At 45.1% G+C, this 19,619-nt stretch overlaps 1 protein-coding gene across 1 annotated transcript; it reads left to right on the top strand.

The window, feature by feature from the left end:
* The first annotated feature begins 484 nt into the window (after nucleotides 1-484).
* HHIPL1 (HHIP like 1) lies at nucleotides 485-18,628 on the top strand. The gene is made up of 9 exons (XM_032188747.1): nucleotides 485-760; nucleotides 3,611-4,257; nucleotides 6,556-6,699; nucleotides 6,991-7,319; nucleotides 9,209-9,335; nucleotides 10,016-10,161; nucleotides 12,714-12,795; nucleotides 14,389-14,471; nucleotides 17,116-18,628. The coding sequence occupies exons 1-9, from the start codon at nucleotides 485-487 to the stop codon at nucleotides 17,697-17,699; spliced, it is 2,418 nt and encodes an 805-aa protein (XP_032044638.1). The 3' UTR covers nucleotides 17,700-18,628.
* The last annotated feature ends 991 nt before the right edge of the window (nucleotides 18,629-19,619 follow it).

Here is a 19,619-nt window from a genome sequence, read left to right as displayed (position 1 = left end):
GGAGTAAGCACGCCGAAGGGGCATGCCGTGAAGCAGAGAGGTAAGGGAGAGGTAAGGGGGCTGGCAGTTTCATGCTGGCTGGCTTGGGGTGATGCGGCCAACACGCCGGGCACGGTCCTGAGCCGAGGGGCATCCTCCCAGGGCACATCCACCGCCGGGGCCACGCACGAGGGGCTGCACCAGAGCAACCCGAGCAGGAGCAAAGCGCAGCCTGCCCTCGTACCACCGAAGGCCGCAGGAGCTCTGGCCAAGCAGCGAGGGCTTCGCGTCTCCGACCCCATCGGTGCAAACCCAGACCCCCGGCTCCTCCGCACACCCCCCCCGCAGCCCCTTCCACGCCGCCTCCCTCCGCAGCCGCCGGGGCCGGGGGAAGCCCCGGGCAGGCGCTGCCCCTCGGGGCGGGCCGTGCCGTGCCGTGCCGGGGCCGGGCCAGGCTCCCGAGCGCTGCCCGGCCGCTGCGGGGGCCCCGGCGGCGGCCCCGGGGATGCGGGCGCTGCGCGGGGCGCGGGCGGCGCTGGCGCTGCTGCTGGCGGCGGCGCTGGGCCCGGGCCCGGCCCGGCCGCACCCGCAGTGCCTGGACTTCAAGCCGCCGTTCCGCCCGCCGCGGGGCCTCGCCTTCTGCCGCCGCTACGGAGCCTTCGGCTGCTGCGAGCCGCGGCGGGACCGGGCGCTGCTGCAGCGCTTCTACCGCCTGAGCGCGCACCTCGACGGGCACACGTACGCCGCCTGCTCCGGGCACCTGCAGGAGCTGCTCTGCCAGGTGAGGGGCAGCTGCTCGGCACCGGGGGGCTGCGGCTGCACGGGGGGGTTGTGGCACGCAGGGGGGCTTCAGGTGGGCAGAGCCGCCGGGTGCCTGAGCACAGGGCTACGTGGGCACAGGTGGAGCAGCGCCCGCAGCCAGGCAGGGCTGCCTTGTGCCACGTCTGGGAGCGCTAGGGTCGGGGTATCCGCCGGGGTGTGCTCCCCAGGAGCACCTGTGCACCAGCAGGTTGCTCGGTGGAGTTTTGGGCCCTTGGTGGGTGTCTGAGGATGTTGCTCTGCTCCAAGCCATGAGCAGCTGGGAGCTGGGTGTACGGGCAGGTACATCCTGCAGAGCCTCCGCACCATCTTCAGAGCTGCTGAAGACACCCAGGAGGGGAGTTGCCTGTACAAAGCGTGCCCCTCCTTACACCCAGCTCACGGCATTGGGGGTTTCGTTGTGCTGGGTTGCAGCAGCCCGGTAGCATGTGCCAGGTGTTAGCAGTCCTGCTGATGGGTGCAGAGTGATGCCCAAGGATGTGTCCTAGAAACCTCTGTGGCAGCCATCCCACGCAGCGAGTGTTTCCACAGGGTTGTGTTCTGTGGCCAGGTGCAGTAACAGGATGATCCCAGATTGTGCGGAGCAAAGCGTCCGACCCTATCATCAGCAGTGGCCTCGTGTGTATGAAAATGCCCCTGAGACAGAATAGTGGCAGCTCTGTGCCGTGCAAGTGTAAATCTGAAATTAATTCAGACAGTGGAGTCTAGTCTGCTGTGCTCAGATGGGATCAAAGTGGCTTTTCAGAAATCCTGCTCTTAGCATTTTGCAGGGAGCTCTTGTGTTTTTGCAAGTGTGAAGAGAAAAAGACAACCCTTTCCCACAATAGCTTCTAGCGGTTTGACTTTCAGTTCATCTCATGTTGTACTGAAAGCAAAAAACTTTGAATGTGTTCCTGAAACAAACAGTGGCCAAAAGTCCACTCGCAAGGAGAAGACAAGTTAGCAGTGCCTGCTAAGCAGTATTTCTGCCTCTGGAAATGATAAGTCTCCTGCGTATGTCAGAAACTTGCCTGTTGAAAACTCGTTCAGAAGCAGTGAGGTATTTCAGTGTGGAAAAAATGATTCACTGAAATGTTCTAATGAGCTCAGTGCATCATCAGCCCTAGACGTGGCTACAAATGGTTGCACCTCTGCCCACACAAGCACAAAATGGGAGTCCAGGCACCGCAATTGCTCCAGAACGCTCTGCTTTCATTTATTCACTATATAAAATTTATAGCCTATACCTGAATTACTAAGTGGTTTTCTGGTTTTCTGTGAATTATTCAGCACACTTCTGTCCCTTTCTGCACACAATTCGTGATTTCTCTCAAATGTAATCAAATTATTTTGACAAGCGTTTCTTCTTGTACTCGAACAACCTGCAGTGGCAAAGGGACAGGGAGGTCGTACCTCTGTGCAATCCTGAATTCTGCTGTTGAAGCCTGGCATGAGCTCGCTGCTCGCCTTGAAATAGGTTTTCAGAGAAGCAGACCCATCCTGGTGCTCAAGCAGGGTGCCTCCTCTCTTGGAGTGGGAAACCTTCAAATGCAGAAAGGGAAGCGACCACCCCTCACTCCCAATTCTCTTGTTTAAATTGGTTTTCTAAGGCCAAATTTTCAGCCATGACAACTGCCTTGGCAAACGCTGCAGCTCTGCTCTGTCCCTGGCACACCTCTGGGTTCGTGTAACGGAGCTGAGTGCCATTACCCCATCTGCGTATGTAATTTCAGTGTTTTGTGTCACACGTAATCTTCTTTTTACCACATTAATTGCTGCTCATTTGAAGGCATAATAACCTTCATTTTGCAATGAATGGCTTGACATTACAGGGGGAAAGCTTACTGTACACTAATGATCTGTTATATGGCCTCTCAGCTTATTGTGGAATGTAATGGAAAATAAAAATTAAATATTGTGTGCACTGATCTGCTAATTTAAATACTTCAGTATCTTGGATATTATATCTTCAGCTATTGAATAGTGCTGTAATCTGCATTAAGCAGCTCCTGTTGCTTTTGTTTTTGTTTTAACTAAGCTGTTTTTGCTCAGAAGAAATGCCATCTAGGACTTAAAAAGTGCAGACTTTATTCAGGAAGGATAGTTTCTCTTACTGCATTTCTTGCCTCAGTTATTTATCTACCCCATGAAAATAACCAAGCCTCCACTGAGTCATGTTACATTATTTGGAGAGCACTTCTGAGATGCCTGTCGGGAAGATGCATTGAAACTGGAAAACATTTTATGTTTATTGCAAGGAAAAGCCCTTGCAAAGCAGAACTGAGTCACTTTGGTCAGTTTGTAATTTACACAGTGTTGTATTGGGTTGCAGTGGCAAAGAAAGAAAATGTGTCTGTCTGGAGGAGTTTTTGTAGTGGAGAATACCACGAGCTAGATGGACTTGAGTCAGCCCTTAGCTGGATCTCCAAGGCTCTCTGAATTAGGGTTGTGCTGCAGCCATTCCCAGGGGCTGTGAATTGGGACTGTCTCTTTTTTCTTTGTCCTTTTCTCTGAGAAAAGTCTCCTTTTCCCCAGTACAGCCTACTAGGGTGATGTAGCAAGATATGTGTCATCACTGGTTTTCGTTAGTGCTATGGTGGGAATAAATGAATACCCGCACATGGGAGCCAGCTTTCTCCAGGAATATCGAAGATCATTTCCGTGAATGCTGAGATAAACCCACTTTCTAAGATCCTTTCCTCTGTTAATATATTTTCCAAATAAACCACAACATATGTTGTAATTAAGGAGAAATTTCCCCAATTAGTGCTGCTGCTCAGCTGTTTCAGATCTGGTCCAAAAATGGCTCGAGGCTCTCTCTCTCCCCCTCTAGGAATGCTCTCCGTATGCAGCTCACTTGTATGACGCCGAGGATCCCTCCACCCCCGTGCGGACAATACCGGGGCTTTGCCAAGACTATTGCCAGCAAGTGTGGCAAAAATGCCGCTCCATTTTTCGCTACCTCTCGTCAGACCCGGAGTTAGTGGCGCTGGAGAACAACATGGCAAAGTTCTGCCGCTACCTGTCCTTGGAGGACACGGACTACTGTTTCCCACACCTGCTGACGAACGAGAACCTCAACCAGAACCTGGGGCTGGTGACGGCCGATGCGGAGGGCTGTCTGCAGCTCTGCCTCATGGAGGTGGCCAACGGGCTGCGCAACCCCGTTGCGATGGTGCACGCCAACGACGGCACCCACAGGTTCTTCATCGCTGAGCAGGTCGGCCTGGTGTGGACCTACCTCCCCGATCGGTCCAGGCTCGAAAAGCCCTTTCTGAACATCAGCGAAGCCGTGCTTACCTCGCCTTGGGAAGGAGACGAGAGAGGTTTTCTAGGTATTGTCTTCCATCCTAAATTCAAATTTACTGGTAAAGTGTATGTCTACTATTCGGTTGAAGTTCGTTATGAAGAGAGAATCCGAATCAGTGAGTTCAGAATTTCTCCCGGTGACATGAATACTTTGGACCATGGTTCTGAAAGGTATTGTACACACGTTTATGTATTTAAGATCTCAGAAGACAGCTTGTGCATTTTTAAGGACTATTAACGAATAAGACTTATTTAGCTCGTTACTGTTCTTGTGTTCCAGATTGTTATCAAGTTAGCCCAAGTCCATGCCTAGCATACTGAGACGGGGAAAACACTTACTCCATGGATGAACTGCAAGCACTCAGGAATAAAACATTTGTGTTTCTCAGTTCAGTGTGTTGGAAACATTAACTGAACTTTGATTGAATGCTATTTACAGTTAGTCAATTTTGTTTTATTTTTTTTATGTATAAATATATAAATAGTAAGTAAACATAAATATATAAATAGTAAGTACATATAAATACATATATTTAGTAAGGAGGACCTTTATTATCCTTTACAATAGACTTCTGCAAAGCATGAGTGAAATTTATTCCAAAGCTAAAGGTTTCCCAAAGTGGTGGAAACAGAATCGGTGATACTGTACCAGCGATGAATTTGTCCTCGTATTTCTTTATCTGAATGAGAGCTCAACCCCATGACATTACAAATTTAATAGCAAATTAAATAAAATGCAAATCACCATGCTGTTTCTGAGAGCATTTTGATTAGAAAATTTATTTGCTTGGGTCTGACCCTGCAGTTGATCCACATTAATATGCAGAGATAATTAGGGGTTTGTTTGTGGCAGTCTATGGGCTTATAACTTGTTGCAGAACCACAGGACTGAACCACCATGTGAAGAGGCCCTTGAACAGCATTCATTTTAAGAATTTTACCTTGTTACACAGGCTGTATTAGGGCTTTCTTGTCACTCAGCGGTGGGTGGTTCTAGCTCAGAAATGCTGATAGGCTGATGACAGAAGGGGGTGCTGGTTTATGAAGCAGTTGTAGCAATTCAGTGGAGGTAGCACTGTACATGACAGGGAACGAAAATGTAGATGTGCTTCTCAGGAAGGGCCTGTAGACATGGCCAGTCAGCAGCTTAAACCTGCAGATGTCAAAACCCATGAGCTGTCTTGTTTAGAAAGCTGTGGTCCTACTGTGTTTGTGCAGGCACGGCTCCCACTGACTTCATCCTGAGATGCTGTCCACCAGGGAGCTGCGGGCTGAGCCTCTGTGTGCATTGTGCCTGCTTGCCTGCAGGTTCCTGCTCAATGCATTTTGTTTTTTTTCCATCTTCTTCAGGAGGTTGAGGGAAATCCACATTTCTGATCACACGGGATCCTCCCTCGCTCCTTCTGCCGGCTGCAGCCCGTGTGCTCGGTCAGGAGTGGCAAAGTTTGCAGCAGGTGACAGGATAATTACACGGCTGGTTTCCTTCCCACAGTTTACAGTCTGGTCAGGGCTGTAACTAGCTGTGCTTTCAAAAGGGGAAAAGTTCACCAAAGATGAGGTGTTGCAAGTGATTATTGTCATATGTTTTTGCAGATATTAAAAATAAAAGACCAGCATGAAATCTGGGCTTTTCTAGAAGCGGGAATAAAATAAGCTTCAGTTGTTACACCTGGGAACCTCCACTGCATGTATTCCTGGCTTTACCTTTCTATAAACATATACTTTCATGTATTTCAATCTTTTCTTGGTAAGAAAGAGAAGCTAGGTGCATTAAAAAAAAAAAAAGAACAAAATAAAACAACCAAAAGATATAAAAGCAAGAGGTGATTAGATTTTAAAATGAAGGTAAAGGTTGTTGGCACTGCTTTGAATAACCTTTGCTTTGTCAAGATGCGGATCTGTTGGTGGTAGTGCTTTTAACAGTTCTGGAAGTTCATGGAGTCCTGTGTATGTAATTGTCCTTTAAGGATTCTTCCCTTTTTAACAATTTAACTATTGCATAAGGTTTGCAAAGTCTTAGGTCGCCTTGAAAGAGCCTGTCACGTCAGGATCTTGCCAAATGCTGTACAGATGCACAGATGGACCGGAGTCCTTTCCCTTGCTGATTGCATTCTGATTTGAGCTGAGATGCCTTTTCTAAAGGAAAAAAAAAAAAAAAAAAAGTCTAATAAGGAGGAAGGAAGAATCAGAGGAAAAGTATCATTACAAGTATACCCTGCCATGTAATTTCCCAGATTTTCCTTATTACACAATTTGGTGTTTCTGTAATCCACAAAATATGTCGGAATTATATAAGGTTGGAAAATCAGTTGTGCCCAAGTAAGATTTAGCAACATGGATACGGAGGAGGACATATCAAAGCCGGTCTGCAGCCGATTGCATGTGTCAAGGACAAACTGGGCAGATGTTTCTGTGCCCTTTGCTTAGGACTCGTGCAATAGGTAATGCTTCCTTCCTGTTTGCGGTTAGGATAATCCTGGAAATCGAGGAACCCGCTTCCAATCACAACGGAGGAGAGCTGCTCTTTGGCGATGATGGCTATCTCTATATATTTACTGGAGATGGAGGCATGGCTGGGGATCCATTCGGGACCTTTGGAAACGCCCAGAACAAGTACGAGCCCCTAAAACTTTGTGTGCTCCACGTGTCTCCCCTGTTGCCCTTAGGTTGAGAAGAGGAACTGGGGGAGGTAAAACTGGGGGTGTCTTCTGTCCTGGGCTTACTTTTTCCCTAACACCACGCTGATATTCATGCGTACCTCCCACGGAGAGAGTTGTGTTTTCCAAAACAGAAACAACAAAACCCAAGGCTTTTAAAAACCATCTCTGAATGAAAATGCCTGTTAAACTGAGGTCTAGTTTTATTTCTCTTCTTTCTTTATTTGTTTTCTTTCTTCCGATACAGATCGACACTGCTGGGCAAAGTGCTGCGGATCGATGTGAACAATAACGACCGGGGGCCGCTGTACAGAATCCCTCCAGACAACCCTTTCATTGATGACCCCCAGGCTCGCCCTGAAGTCTACGCCTATGGAGTGAGAAATATGTGGCGCTGCTCCTTTGACAGGGGTGAACCTCAAACGAAGGAAGGGAAAGGGCGTCTCTTCTGTGGGGATGTAGGACAGAACAAATATGAAGAAATCGACATCGTGGAGAAAGGGAAAAACTACGGCTGGAGGGCAAGGGAAGGATTCAGCTGTTATGACAAAAAACTTTGCACCAATTCTTCAATGGGTAAATATAAGTTATCTCTAAATTAGCTGCATCTCACACTGTGCAGTTTTCTGTACCTTCATTTTTAATTCCTGCCCTCAAAGCCTGACTGCTTGTTTGAAAACATCCATTTTTGAGATGTAGGTCTTTACGGGTTCAGTCTAGAATGGAACTGACTTGCAGATAAATACTGAAAGTCCAAATGTTGCCATTTTTTTATTTAGGAGAAAAATGAAATGTGCTAGCTGTTGTTTTTCTGGGCAATACATGTAGTTAGTCAAATATCCTAGTGATTCTGTGATATTGAGGGATGATTTCATCTTTTCCACATAAAATAAGCTTTACTGCAGAAGCAAAGAAAATCTGGAGAAATTCTGTTTTTCTCCGTAGCTCACAAGTGGTGACCTTAGTGAAAAAGAAGAACAAATGCATTCTGTAAGCTGGCCAAACTCTGTGTGCGCTGCCTGCTTTGCAGGTAACTGGATGTACATTGGGTTTGGATTCCTTTTAGCTATGCCAAAAAGGAAAATTTTAATTTAATTTTTACTTTTCGAATTTGGGTTCGAGGTATTGGCTGGCTGGCTAAATGCTGGTGTGTGTGTGTGTGAGGTCAGTGTATTGTGTGACAAAGTCTGGCCCGGACCACGTCGTGTGCTGGAGCATCTCCACGTAGATCCAGGGAGGCCACAGGGCTGGCACTGGTTTGAGCTGTCTGAGATTCTGTTTTTTTTCTCTTTGATGTGCTCTGTGATGTTGTTGCACTTCCTTCCATTTATTAACGTAGCTGCAAGCAGAGTGAGAGCACTTAAGTGTTTTTTGATAAAACTTTTGAGAGCACAGAGCAGGTTTTTTGCGCTTCCTCTGCTGAAGCAGTTGTCAGAGAGCCCATTTAGCACTCTCTGTGTGACAGCACCTCCACTAGCGTTCATGGTGAGTGCTTTACTGAGGTCTCCGGGGATTCAGAACAATTTCTGATGCCTTTAGAGACCCTTCTGTGAGAACATTGAAATGCCACAACCCCTGTACGGTGATAAGTGCAGCGTAAGCATAGGAAACACCTGCTTTAGATGAAGTGCCCCTGGTGCACAGCTGCCAGGTTTGTGACTTGAGGCTTCCGACACAGGGGCAGGGAGGAAGGCTGGGAGGTAGGAGGGGAAGGAGGGGTAGGCCCTACGAGGAGATACCTGTCACCAGGAGTTTCAAAAGAGGAAAGGGGGAAAGAGGAAGCACCCTCAAAATCAAGTCATCTCCCTTTGTTTTGCTTCTGTCTTGTGTTTTAACTTAATTTTGCAATGAATGTTCCAGAGCTACATTTTGCGTGTGCATAAATATTTGATGGCCCTTTCAGGTTGAGCTCCCCCATTTGAGAGAAACACAAGCTATTCGCACTGACATCTGACATATCCTTTCATCAGTGCCTGCAGTCTGGAGTCACCTGCCTCTTTTTTCTTGCCTTTCACCACATAAACCCAGCTGCATTGGGCAAGCATCTCCTGCATAGAGGCAGTGTGTCTGAAAGCAGCTTGCAGACTCAGGCAGGCTGATTACAGGTTGGCCAGAAGCAGCACTAACAGAGCCTGGTTGTGGAGGAGAAGAGCTCAGATGAATGGTCAGGTTTCGGTGGAAAGCACTCAGGCTTATCAGGAATTCATCCCATATTGCAGGTGGGACTCCAACTGGTCTCCCTGAGCTGATTTGTCCTTTGTTAGCTCAGCCAGCTAGATGGGGCTATCAAATTTGTTTAAGAAAAGAGAAAATCAAACTAAATTTGTCTCCAGCAGCAGTTCATTTGATTAAAGGTGCTCAGGTGAACCCAATGGTACTGTGCCAGTCTCAGACCCATCTACAGAAACAACCAGTCTGCATCATACACAACACAAGGCAAGCCACAGATGTTTTCTCTTTGACAGATGACGTGCTTCCAATCTATGCGTATCCACACAAAATGGGGAAATCTGTTACGGGAGGCTATGTCTATCGGGGTTGCGAGTCTCCAAACCTGAATGGCCTGTACATATTCGGTGATTTTATGAGTGGGTAAGTAAATATTTCCGACACTAAGCTGTTACCCCCAGCCGAAGTCCTCCAGTGGTGCTACACCTGCTTGCGAGTGCTGGTGCTGCGTGACCACTGCTGGCCTGCTGCTACGTGCTGCTTGCAAGCAGCGTGCAGAGCCCGGCAGCTTATGGCAGGGGGCTCACGTGGCACGTTTTATACAGCCTTTGCTCCACGTTGCTCTACAGGAATGTGATCTCCGTGTGCCAGCAGCTGTTGATGTCACTGGTTCACACTGTGTCAGTACAAATAAAGGGGCAACGATATGGTGTTCACTTAGAATATAGAAAATAGTGTAAAAATGCATACAAATACATCCTGAAAACAGACAAAAAAAAAAAACATAAACCAAACAACAACAACCCCCCCAAAAAATCTCTGATGCAACATTTGCAGACACCAAAGATATTAAAAAAAAATCCATTAAAATCCCTTAAATTCTCCCCTATTTCAAGGGCTTGTGTTGCCCCTGAAAGAGAAGGTGTTGTGGGTGTGTTTAATGTATCTGTTTTGCTTTTCATTTCTCAGAGGAGCTGCAGCTCATATTGTAGCTAATGTGGGTAGAAAGCATTAAACATCCTTTCAGTTTTCCTAATTAACGTTCATAAATCATCCTCTTGGTTGTTTGGCGCAAGTTTTTTAATTGCATTTTTCCTTTGCAGACGCCTGATGTCTTTGAAGGAGGATCGTACCACCAGAGAGTGGCAGTACAGTGAAATCTGCATGGGGACGGGACAAACCTGCATGTTCCCTGGGCTTATCAATAACTATTATCAGTACATCATCTCTTTTGCTGAAGATGAAGCAGGTAATCATTTAATTTATCTCACCCTGAATGACATGCTTACAGTTTCTCTTTGCAGTGAAACACCTGAAAAATGGCCAGGGAGGCCATCCATTGATGGATGCAGGAAAGCAGATATAATGGGCAGTAATTAGGAATTTGCTCATTCTGACCTGGAATATTTGCACCTCTCAAAGTGAAACAGAGTGAAAGCTCTGTGTTAAACCTCAAATGGGGCATCTGCAAAGGGCTGTTTAGGAGCATATTTTCTTAATGTCACTTGGGATTTTGCTCTGCGTAGGACTGACAGATGTAGTCTCAGTGGAGCTTTACATAGCTGTATTTGTAACATTGTGCATTCCAGGAAGGAACTGCTGAAAAATCACAGAATCATTAAGGTTGGAAAAGACCTCCAAGATCACCTGGCCCAACCATCCCTCTAACACCAGTATCACCCACTAAGCACCACGTCCAACCTTTAAATGTTTTAGATATTTACATTGTATTTCAGATACAATTCAGATTTTAGATATTTACATTGTATTTCAGATACAATACAGTGGCATGTAAGATACTTAATGCTAAAGTCAGTGTACATGTATTTATGAAAAATGTAATTTTTAAATGGAAGTTTTAATTCTCAACTAACATTGAGAAGCCAGTCCTGGGATGAAACCTGGTGGTTGTTACCTTTTTACAGCAACATGGTTAATTACCGAGCACTGGAGATGGGCAGGCAGTGTGCAGCTCCTGGCTGTGGACAGACAGACTGACAGGGAGAGAATGAGCCCTGCAGTGAAAGCTCTGTTGCTAAGTAGCGTCAGGTGTGGCTGGGAAAATGCAGAGTTGGTGTGTTATGGCCCAGTTCTTAAATGTCTGTTTTTCTTATACAGTTGTGCAGATCATTCCCCATGTGGATGTTGGGGAATCACAGGCATCGAGCTTTCCTGTTTTACAATGGAAATTAAAACCATCCAAATTCAGTATTAGCTGAAAAGTTTGAATTTGGAATTTTATCTTTTTGGAGTTAAAATCTCTTTTCTTTAATCACCAGTGTTCATGGAAGCTACAGTTGTTTTGCAGTGCTGTGATGAGAAGAATATCTCACCCTAAAATCAGGATGACATGGCTTAAACGAGTATTTTAGAGTCAGGTGGAAATTTGGCTGGAGTCTGTTCTCAGAGGTAGTTTTGCCTTGTGCTTGTTTTGTTATAATGGAAAGGAATTTGTCAAAAACAGTTGAGTGAGTTTTTTCCCTGCAGTGAACGTGTCTTTGGTGTGCAGGCAGCCTGGTTTTATAGGTTTACCACACAGTTTATTTTAGGAAGCTTTTCTTCACAGAAATGTTTATTTTTGAGGCTGTTGTACTGATGAATGTTAATCCAGCCAGAGCAGTGGATGTATTGACGTGGTGGGGACACCTGTATTTTTGGCTGATTGCACACCCACTGGAAAGGCAACAGCCCCATCCCCTGGCAGCTGAGCATGTCAGGGACACCCCAAATACCATGCAGGGTGCACGTGTGACAGCCTGTGTGCTTCAGGGACCCCACATCCATATTTCTGCCTGGTAATTTCCAGAAGAGAAACTTGGGATGTGGAAGGAGAGTGTTGGAGTAGACTGCTTGTCCTGGCCCCTGCTGCGTAGTGGGAGGAGAGGGATGGAAATGCAGTTAAGAGAAAATACGTCAAGTAAATGGTGATGGAAATTGTTTGGCTGAAGGTCGAGCCCTACCCATGCAGCTTGACAGAGCTGTCACAAATCCAAATGCCTTTCTTGTGAGATACATTTCATTTTGTGAGAAAGCAAAAACAAAGTCTTGTTCTCCTGTAATTCACCCCAAAGGAGTGCTTCATTGAAAAAGGCAGAAAGGAGTGTGAACAGTCTTAATTTCCTTTCATTTCGTTTCAACAGAAGGAATTTAGGGTTTGACTGTTTTACATTAGTGAAGTTAAAGGACACACTAAACATTTTTCCACCGAACATGCAGCGCAAATTTGTCAAAATAATGTTTCGTAGAATCATGGAATGGTTTGGGTTGGAAGGGACATTAAAGATCACCAGTTCCATCCCCACTGCCATGGGCAGGGACACCTCCCACCAGCCCTGGTTGCCCAAAGCCCCATCCAGCCTGGCCTTGAACACCTCCAGGGATGGGGCACCCACAGCTTCTCTGGGCAGCCTGTGCCAGTGCCTCACCACCCTCACAGTACAGAATTTCTTCCCAATATCTAAACCTACTCCCTTTTAAGTTAAAAGCCATTACCCCTTGTACCATCACTACAATCCCTGATTGTCCTTCCCCAGCTTTCTTTTCCCCCCTTTAGATAAGTTTCAAGACAATATGTAAAAGTTCCATCTCACTGAGTGTATTTTTTTTGCCACTGCAATGCAGATGAACACTCATTACAATCCCAAATGCAAAGCCGCACTGTTTGCCCCAGTAGCCAGACCCCTGTCTGTCAGTCTCATCATTTCTTGACGCTCCATGACCTGTGATGCTGAATGCCTTTGTGCTGTGCAGGACAGAAGCTCCACGGAGAGTTTTCATGGCTGTGTGTGATCTTTTTCCCAGGGGAACTTTACTTCATGTCTACTGGCGTACCGAGCGCCACGGCTCCCCATGGAGTGGTGTACAAAGTGGTGGACACCTCCAGGTAAGGGATGCTCCTGCTGCGAAGCCCAACCTTGGTGCTGTGCATTCAGGTGCCCTGTGCCCAGGCAGCCGGAGCTGACCCTGCTGTGCTTGCTCAGGAAAAGCAGGACAACAAAAAGGAATGTCAAAAAAGTACAGTCTTTGTTGTGTGTTTTAGGAGTAAAAATGGCTTGGGCGAGGAAATCGAGCCATTGTCACACCTTTGGGATCCCATGGGCTTGTGTCTGAGGCTGGGCAAGGCAGGGAAGAGCAGTGTTTTATGGAAAGACTTATAGCTGTTTTTTCCAAGTTGGTGTTTTTAAAACATTACTATTGTTGGCCAAACCCCAGAATATTTTTAGCTAGACATGCAGGATGGGACTTTTTAAGACTTCGCTTTTATTTTTTCAAACAAATTAAATTTACAGCTTTAGCTATCTGAGCATTCTCTTGAACCAAACCACTGTTCTATTTTTGTGTTGGAAAGGGACCCCAAACTGAAACAGACCCCAGCGCTGCTGCCTGTTTTCCTCTGACTCGTCCTCTGTCAGGAGCATTTTCCATTAGCTAACACGGTGGAATAGTTCCTGTAAACTGTGTATTAAGAGGCTTGTATTACACAACCTTTGCAAAAATAAGAAAGCAGAAATCAAAAGACAGTCGCAAGTTCAATTTTAAGAAGTTTCTTTAGTCTGTAGGCTGTAGCAATATGAATAAGAACAAATTCACAGGGAAATTCATAAAAGTAGGAATATAATATCCCTGTGGCACAACCAAGAAGAACTTTTTGCCTTCCACAGAAATGCAAATGGAAACAATCCTAATTACAAAGGAGTTATATCCTCCAAACACATGCATCATGCATTTTTGAACCAGTTTGAAAACCTCTGAAGAAGCTGCAGATTAACAAGCAACCTTCATAGGAAAAAGTGATTACGAACTGGATGTAACTTCTCAGAAGTGAGCTGTAATTCCATGGCACACAGATCTGTGTCAAAATAATGTGTGGTTCTAAGAGAAAGCCTCTGTAGGAGACGCTTCAAGTTCTTGTTTGAAACTAATGCATTTTTGGTACTACTAAAATGGCAAGTCATCAGCAGTGACAAATCACAGACCTCTTTATTCTCCACCTGGCTGCTTTCCACGTTTGTATTGACTGTGATAAAAGGGAAAGTATTTTGTTTTGGCTTTGTGTATGAATAATAGTCTGTTATTTCGCTTCTCTGAAGACAGACGGAAAAGTTGCGTTAGTATGACCTTTGTATCAGATGTTCAACATACGCTGTCTAGTTTTGTGATTTCTAGTTTCAGTCTGATTAATCTCTTTCTGGATTGCTGGGACCTGCCAATGTTTTATTTCCTTAATGGATTCAGCAATGGCAAGTGAAAACACAGCCAGAGGACTCCATTGACTTGTGAATATTTGGACTTTGATCAATGGAGATATGTGATTGTTTAATTATGTTTTCTACTGTAAGAGATTTCTTGGATCATTTAAACAGATTTTTTTTTTTCCAGTGAGCATTACATTCATCGAAAAACAATGGGAAGCAAAGGCTCATGATGCCACTGGAAAGGAATTAATTGTACGCCCTATGTGTCCCTTTTTTCACAGGAGAGCACCACCAGGAAAATGCCGAGTTGAGCCTGTGCCAGTGAAAGTAAAAAGCAAGCTCATAAAGTTTGTGCCAAAGGAGAGTAAGTGTCATTGTTGCTGGTTATTATGGGTGTGTGTTAGCTGGCAGTAAATATAAACTCAAAGCTTGCACTCTCCCTGTGTGTGGAGACCACCCAGAACTGCAGGCTTCAGAGTATCCTCAAAATTAATTCTTGCCAGCTGGTTTGAGTCCGAGGAGTTGGTTCAAATAAGGCATGAGGCAGGAGGTATTTCCCCTCTCCGAGCCATGTGAAATCTCTGCAGTTTTTGCCCTTGTACACTTACCCTTTTCTGTGCTGCATAATAACTGTTTCATTACCAACAACTCGCTTTCCCCATGACTGTTTCTGCACTGAGACCCGGTGCTCTGTGGCATTTTTCAGCGATAAATGATTTTTGCAGTGCCTTCAGGAAGTGAGGAACACTTGAGGAGATGAAGGATATTATGGCTAAAGGGTTGGGAAATAGCTCATTGAGCAAGGCGAGGTTTGAGTCATTGTTAGTTGTAAGAGAGAGAATATGTGATGAGAAAATGCTCACAAAAGACTCGAGTGATCAGCCATTCAGGTGAACTTTTGGCTTATCCAAACCCTCCAGGGCTTCATGATTGCTTCATCCTGAATGAAGCATTGTGCTGCTAAAAGTGGAGTAGTCAAAGATGTAGATGAAGCTGCAGCAACCCAAGCGCTGTGTTAAATGCAAAGAATTAAATACACCATTAAGTTCTCAAAATTAGATTAGGCAGCATTACATTTCTTTTCCTCTATGCATTTTGTTTACACGTGTAAGTACGTAGCCAGTTCTCTAACAACTTCGTAATGACGTTAGTGTTACTGTAGGAACTCTAATGTCAGACTCCTCTTATTTAATTTTTAATTACATTAATCGCATTACACTGCATTTGAATCATTGATGAGTTGTACAGCTTTGACTTCACAGAGGAATGAGGGCACTCATCACCTTTTAAGATTGAGTCTTTAGGGTGGAACAAGATCTAAGGGTAATTATTAACTGTTGACATGCCCAAGCACTCAGCACCTCTGTAGAAACATTTTCCTTTGCAAGCTGTGAATGCTTTTTCCAAGCATTATTAACTTTTTTCATGTTCAGCCAGCTTTGTCTCTGTTTCTTCATAAGCTTTATTCTCTATGCAAGTCCAAAGTTCAGGTTTTTAAACTATACACATAACTAAATCTTTTTGATTTTGTTTAAAAGGTAGTTTTCATCACATTGTAATGTAGAAGCAGTGGAGAGATTCCGCTAAGCCTTTCAAGAACTGAATTCACATTCAGGTGAAAACCAAGCATGAAACATTTGATTCAGAAGCATGAAAACGAGGAGGTAGAGCTGTAAATATGTTGCTGTTTGGTTAGTGTTTACTGTGAGTGTGACAGAATAAGCAAAGCACGCAGCTGGCATTAGCTGGAAGAATGCATTTGTTGCAAGTGTATTTAATAAACAGCCCACTGAAGAGTAACATGAAGTAACAACTTGATTGAGTGACTTGAAAAGTGCTCCCAGGTGACCGCTAGCTTTGGTGCAGTGCTGCATACCACTGTATGAGCTCTGGGATTTGGGAGTGCTTTTCCAGATCAGATTCCAGCACCCGAGGTGTGCACAGGTAAGGATTTCACATTTATGGCTTGCATTCAGAACCTCAGCTTCCAGAGAAGGCAAAACTTTTCACACTAGCAATACCATTTTTCTCCAAAAAACATTATTTTGGAGGCTCTCTCAAAAACCGAACCACTGCATGGGTTTGTCTTTTGAGATCAATGGATATTAAGCATGGAAAAGACAACTGTATTTTTCCCTGTCTCTTCTACAAAACAAATGATGAATGAGAATGGATAAATCTAGGAAATCATCCAAATGTTGTGATGTCTTTGCAGATGTATGGACACTGTCAAAGCTCAATTGATTATTGTTCCAAATAATTCTGAATTGCTTCCTTCTGACAAGCTAAAACTTGTTTTTAAGCTAAAAATAGAGCATATGTGAATAAGCAAGTCCAGTTACGCCTGGAAACTGTGACAGTAAAGAATTTTCAGCTCTTTGGAGTTCAAGGATCTTTTTTTTTTTTCTCTTGAGGAAGAAAAAAACAACCCCAAATCCTGTTTTATGTGTTGTCCTGGCAACTCCCTTCTTTTTGCACATTCCAGTTACCAGAGAGAATTGATTTTGAATGTTCGCGATTTCAGCCCCTTGAATAAAGCATCTGGCACAGTGGGGAGGCCGGAGCGCTCGGTCTTGTAATGATCCCGTCATTAGTAATGAGGAGAATGGCAGGAACAGTGTGTCTCTCTACAGTGCTTTCAGCAGGGGAGAAGGGTCCGGTGGGGAACTCCTCTTCTGGCTGTGGAACTCCAGCGCCGACCCTTTAATGTCCATCCTGAAGTTTTGCCAGTAGACTGCTTGGAAATTGGGTAATGTTTCCTTCTTGGAAGAGTCTTATTTATTGGCATTAAGCCGTGCAGTCATCTCTGCTAACTAAAAGCAGCAGGCGTCTCTAGCTGATGAAATACTGGCTTACAGGGAACGTTTTTGCTTCTCAACAGGACCAAGTAAGCAAATTCCAAGAGAGGAGTTAAATCAGTCAAAAATCAGCGCTGTATTTGTATCGTGATCCTTAAGCACTACCTTCCGAATGTCACACTGATAATTTCCTGGGTTATTCCCCAACAGAACTCATTGTGAAAACACCAACGCCACGTCCCCGGCTGAAGACCACGACCGAGGCCCCGGGGAGAGGCTGGCCAGACCCTGCAGCGTCCCACATGCCAGCCCTGGACCGAGTGGACCAAATCCCAGTGCTCTCAGTGAACAACAGCAGGATGCCAGTCCCCACCCCAGCACCGAGCCCCAGGGTCCCCAAGCCTGGGAAGGGGGAAAGGAAGGGACAGCGCAGGAAGAAGAAACCCCGCAATGGCGCCGTGCGGCTGATGGACCACCGTGGCCGTGGACGAAGCTGGGGCCGGGTGGAGGTCTACATCGACGGAGAGTGGGGCACGGTGTGTGATGATGGCTGGAGCTCAGTGGCCGCTGCCGTGGTGTGCCGCCAGCTGGGCTTCCCCCATGTGGTGAGGGCCAGCAAGAAGGCGGAATTTGGGGAAGGGACCTCGCTTCGTATCCTCCTGGATGACGTCCAGTGCTCGGGGCAGGAGAAGACGCTGCTGGAGTGCGCCCACGCCGATGTTGGTACGCACAACTGCTCCCACGAGGAGGATGCCGGTGTGGTGTGCAGCCAGGAGGAGGTGTCAGACTGGTGATGGGAGCTGGAGAAGGCAGCTGAGTGACAACGAGCATGTCCCCTTCTTGCCCAACCCTCTAAAGCAGCATGAGCATTGAGGAGGGTGTGATCTGCCCGGGGGATGCCACGTCTGTTTGAAGTCATCTTGGGTTTTCTTCACCTTCATCCCCATCCATCTGCCTTGGAGGGAAAGAAAAAGTAGGATGAAGAGGTGACTCGAGAGTGCGTTGTGGGCAACTAACGGGTTTGTGTGGGGTCTTTTTCAAGCAGACAAATCCAAACCTTAGCAATTACACATAAGAAGAAGGATGCCCTTTCTCTTGCCCTTTCACCTTTCAAAATGCAGCATTGCCCAGCCATGCTTCACAATGTTTAGCCAAAAAAGAAATTCCCAAATGACCATATTTCACTTTTGCTTATGGAGGTGTTTGCATTGTTCTCCTTGCTTTGCTGTTTGTAGTTCTCAGTGGTGGTTTCTAAGTATGCATAAATCAGTGCCTTTCTTTGCAGAATACAAAAGTAGAATTTTTTGTTAACTTTTCAAGTGCTAGTTTAAAGGAAAATGGTTCTTTTGTAATGCTTAATGTTGGTGTAAGCCTATGGATTACTGAAGATAACCATGTCTAAGCAACAGTCAGGTAAATCAGAAAAAGTTGTAACATCCTAACATACTGCCTGGAAAACAGTTCTCCAGGTTACCATAGTCTAAGGGAAAAGAAAATCTGGTCTTCTATACACAAAGAGGACTGATATCCAATTCAACCCTGAAGATACTTTGTATACATTTTCCACTTTCTCAAGCATTGTGAAACCATGTGATTTTTGCATTCCGTTTTCACAGTTGTGGAAGATGCAATGTTGTGGGGTAGTAATCCTGAAACATGTACCCCTTTTGAAAGAATATTAAAAACTAAAACAAACAAACAAACAAAAACATTTTGTCTGAAATGTGTTTTTCACCAGTGTAGTGACTGGAGGCATGTATTCGTCTTTTGAGGTCTCTGCATTGGATAGGATTTTGCCTGATTATTTTTTTCCTGATGTAATTGGGGTAGGTTTTTTTCTTACAGTTCACACAAAAACATGAGAAAGACACAATGAAACAAGTGTAAAATGCCTCGTGCATCCAGCAAAGTCCATAAGCAAGACCTGGTATCGGAAGCTCTTCCTGTGGATGTTTTAATTCCCCACTTTCAAGTTGACAGTATCATCTTAAGCCCAGAACATAGATGTATATGGTAATCTGTATGGTAAATAACATTGTTTTAAATGGCTTTTCCTGAACTTTTTCATATTTCATTAAATGCTTTTTGATATTAAAGGGTTACCTTCACTATACAAAGCAGATGAACAGAAAACTAATGCTGCTTCCCTAGTTCTTATTAAGTCTAAAGGGGAAAAGAGACATATAAAGTGCCTTTTGCATAATAATTCTCTTCTTTGTAAAACCCCCAAACGCTGCCAGGAACCAGCCAGCAGGCCTTTCCTACTGCAGGGAAGGTGCAAGTGCATTTGTTTAAAGTGCAGAAATTCATTTCAAGCACATCAAAACGTTCAGGAAACAAGAGAGGCCTTTGTAAATTCTATTAAAAGAGCTGGCAGCTATTTAGCTGATGGGAGTAGAGGGCTGGAAGAAAACTGAAGGCAAAGACACCTTTCTTTTCCAGAGTTCCTCATTTCTTTTGGTTCCTTAGCCAAATTTCAGCTAGCTCTAGCTGTGAGATTTTAAGGAAAATCATGATCACAGTAGTGCTTAAAAATGTGTGGGTAAAAATAAATAAATAAATAAATAAAAAATCCTGAGTAACAGAAGATATATTAAAATTGAGATGAATCAGGGATGTCTGCCATGGACCAATTAGGCAGGAATTTCACCATCGATTCCAGGTACGTGGTGTTTCTGACTTAACTCTTTGTTCCCCACGCCTCCTGTAGCCCA

The sequence above is a fragment of the Aythya fuligula genome, chromosome 5, assembly GCF_009819795.1.
Source record: "Aythya fuligula isolate bAytFul2 chromosome 5, bAytFul2.pri, whole genome shotgun sequence".
NCBI lineage: Eukaryota > Metazoa > Chordata > Aves > Anseriformes > Anatidae > Aythya > Aythya fuligula.
The sequence above is the reverse complement of the archived record's forward strand: the minus strand, read 5'-3'. Positions and strand labels throughout refer to the sequence as shown.

Coding starts and splice junctions, on each gene's coding strand:
- HHIPL1 (XM_032188747.1), top strand. CDS start 485: ATGCGGGCGCTGCGCGGGGCGCGGGCGGCGCTGGCGCTGCTGCTGGCG. Junction 12,796..14,388: donor AAAGTGGTGGACACCTCCAG/GTAAGGGATGCT, acceptor CTTTTTTCACAG/GAGAGCACCACCAGGAAAAT. Junction 14,472..17,115: donor AAAGTTTGTGCCAAAGGAGA/GTAAGTGTCATT, acceptor ATTCCCCAACAG/AACTCATTGTGAAAACACCA.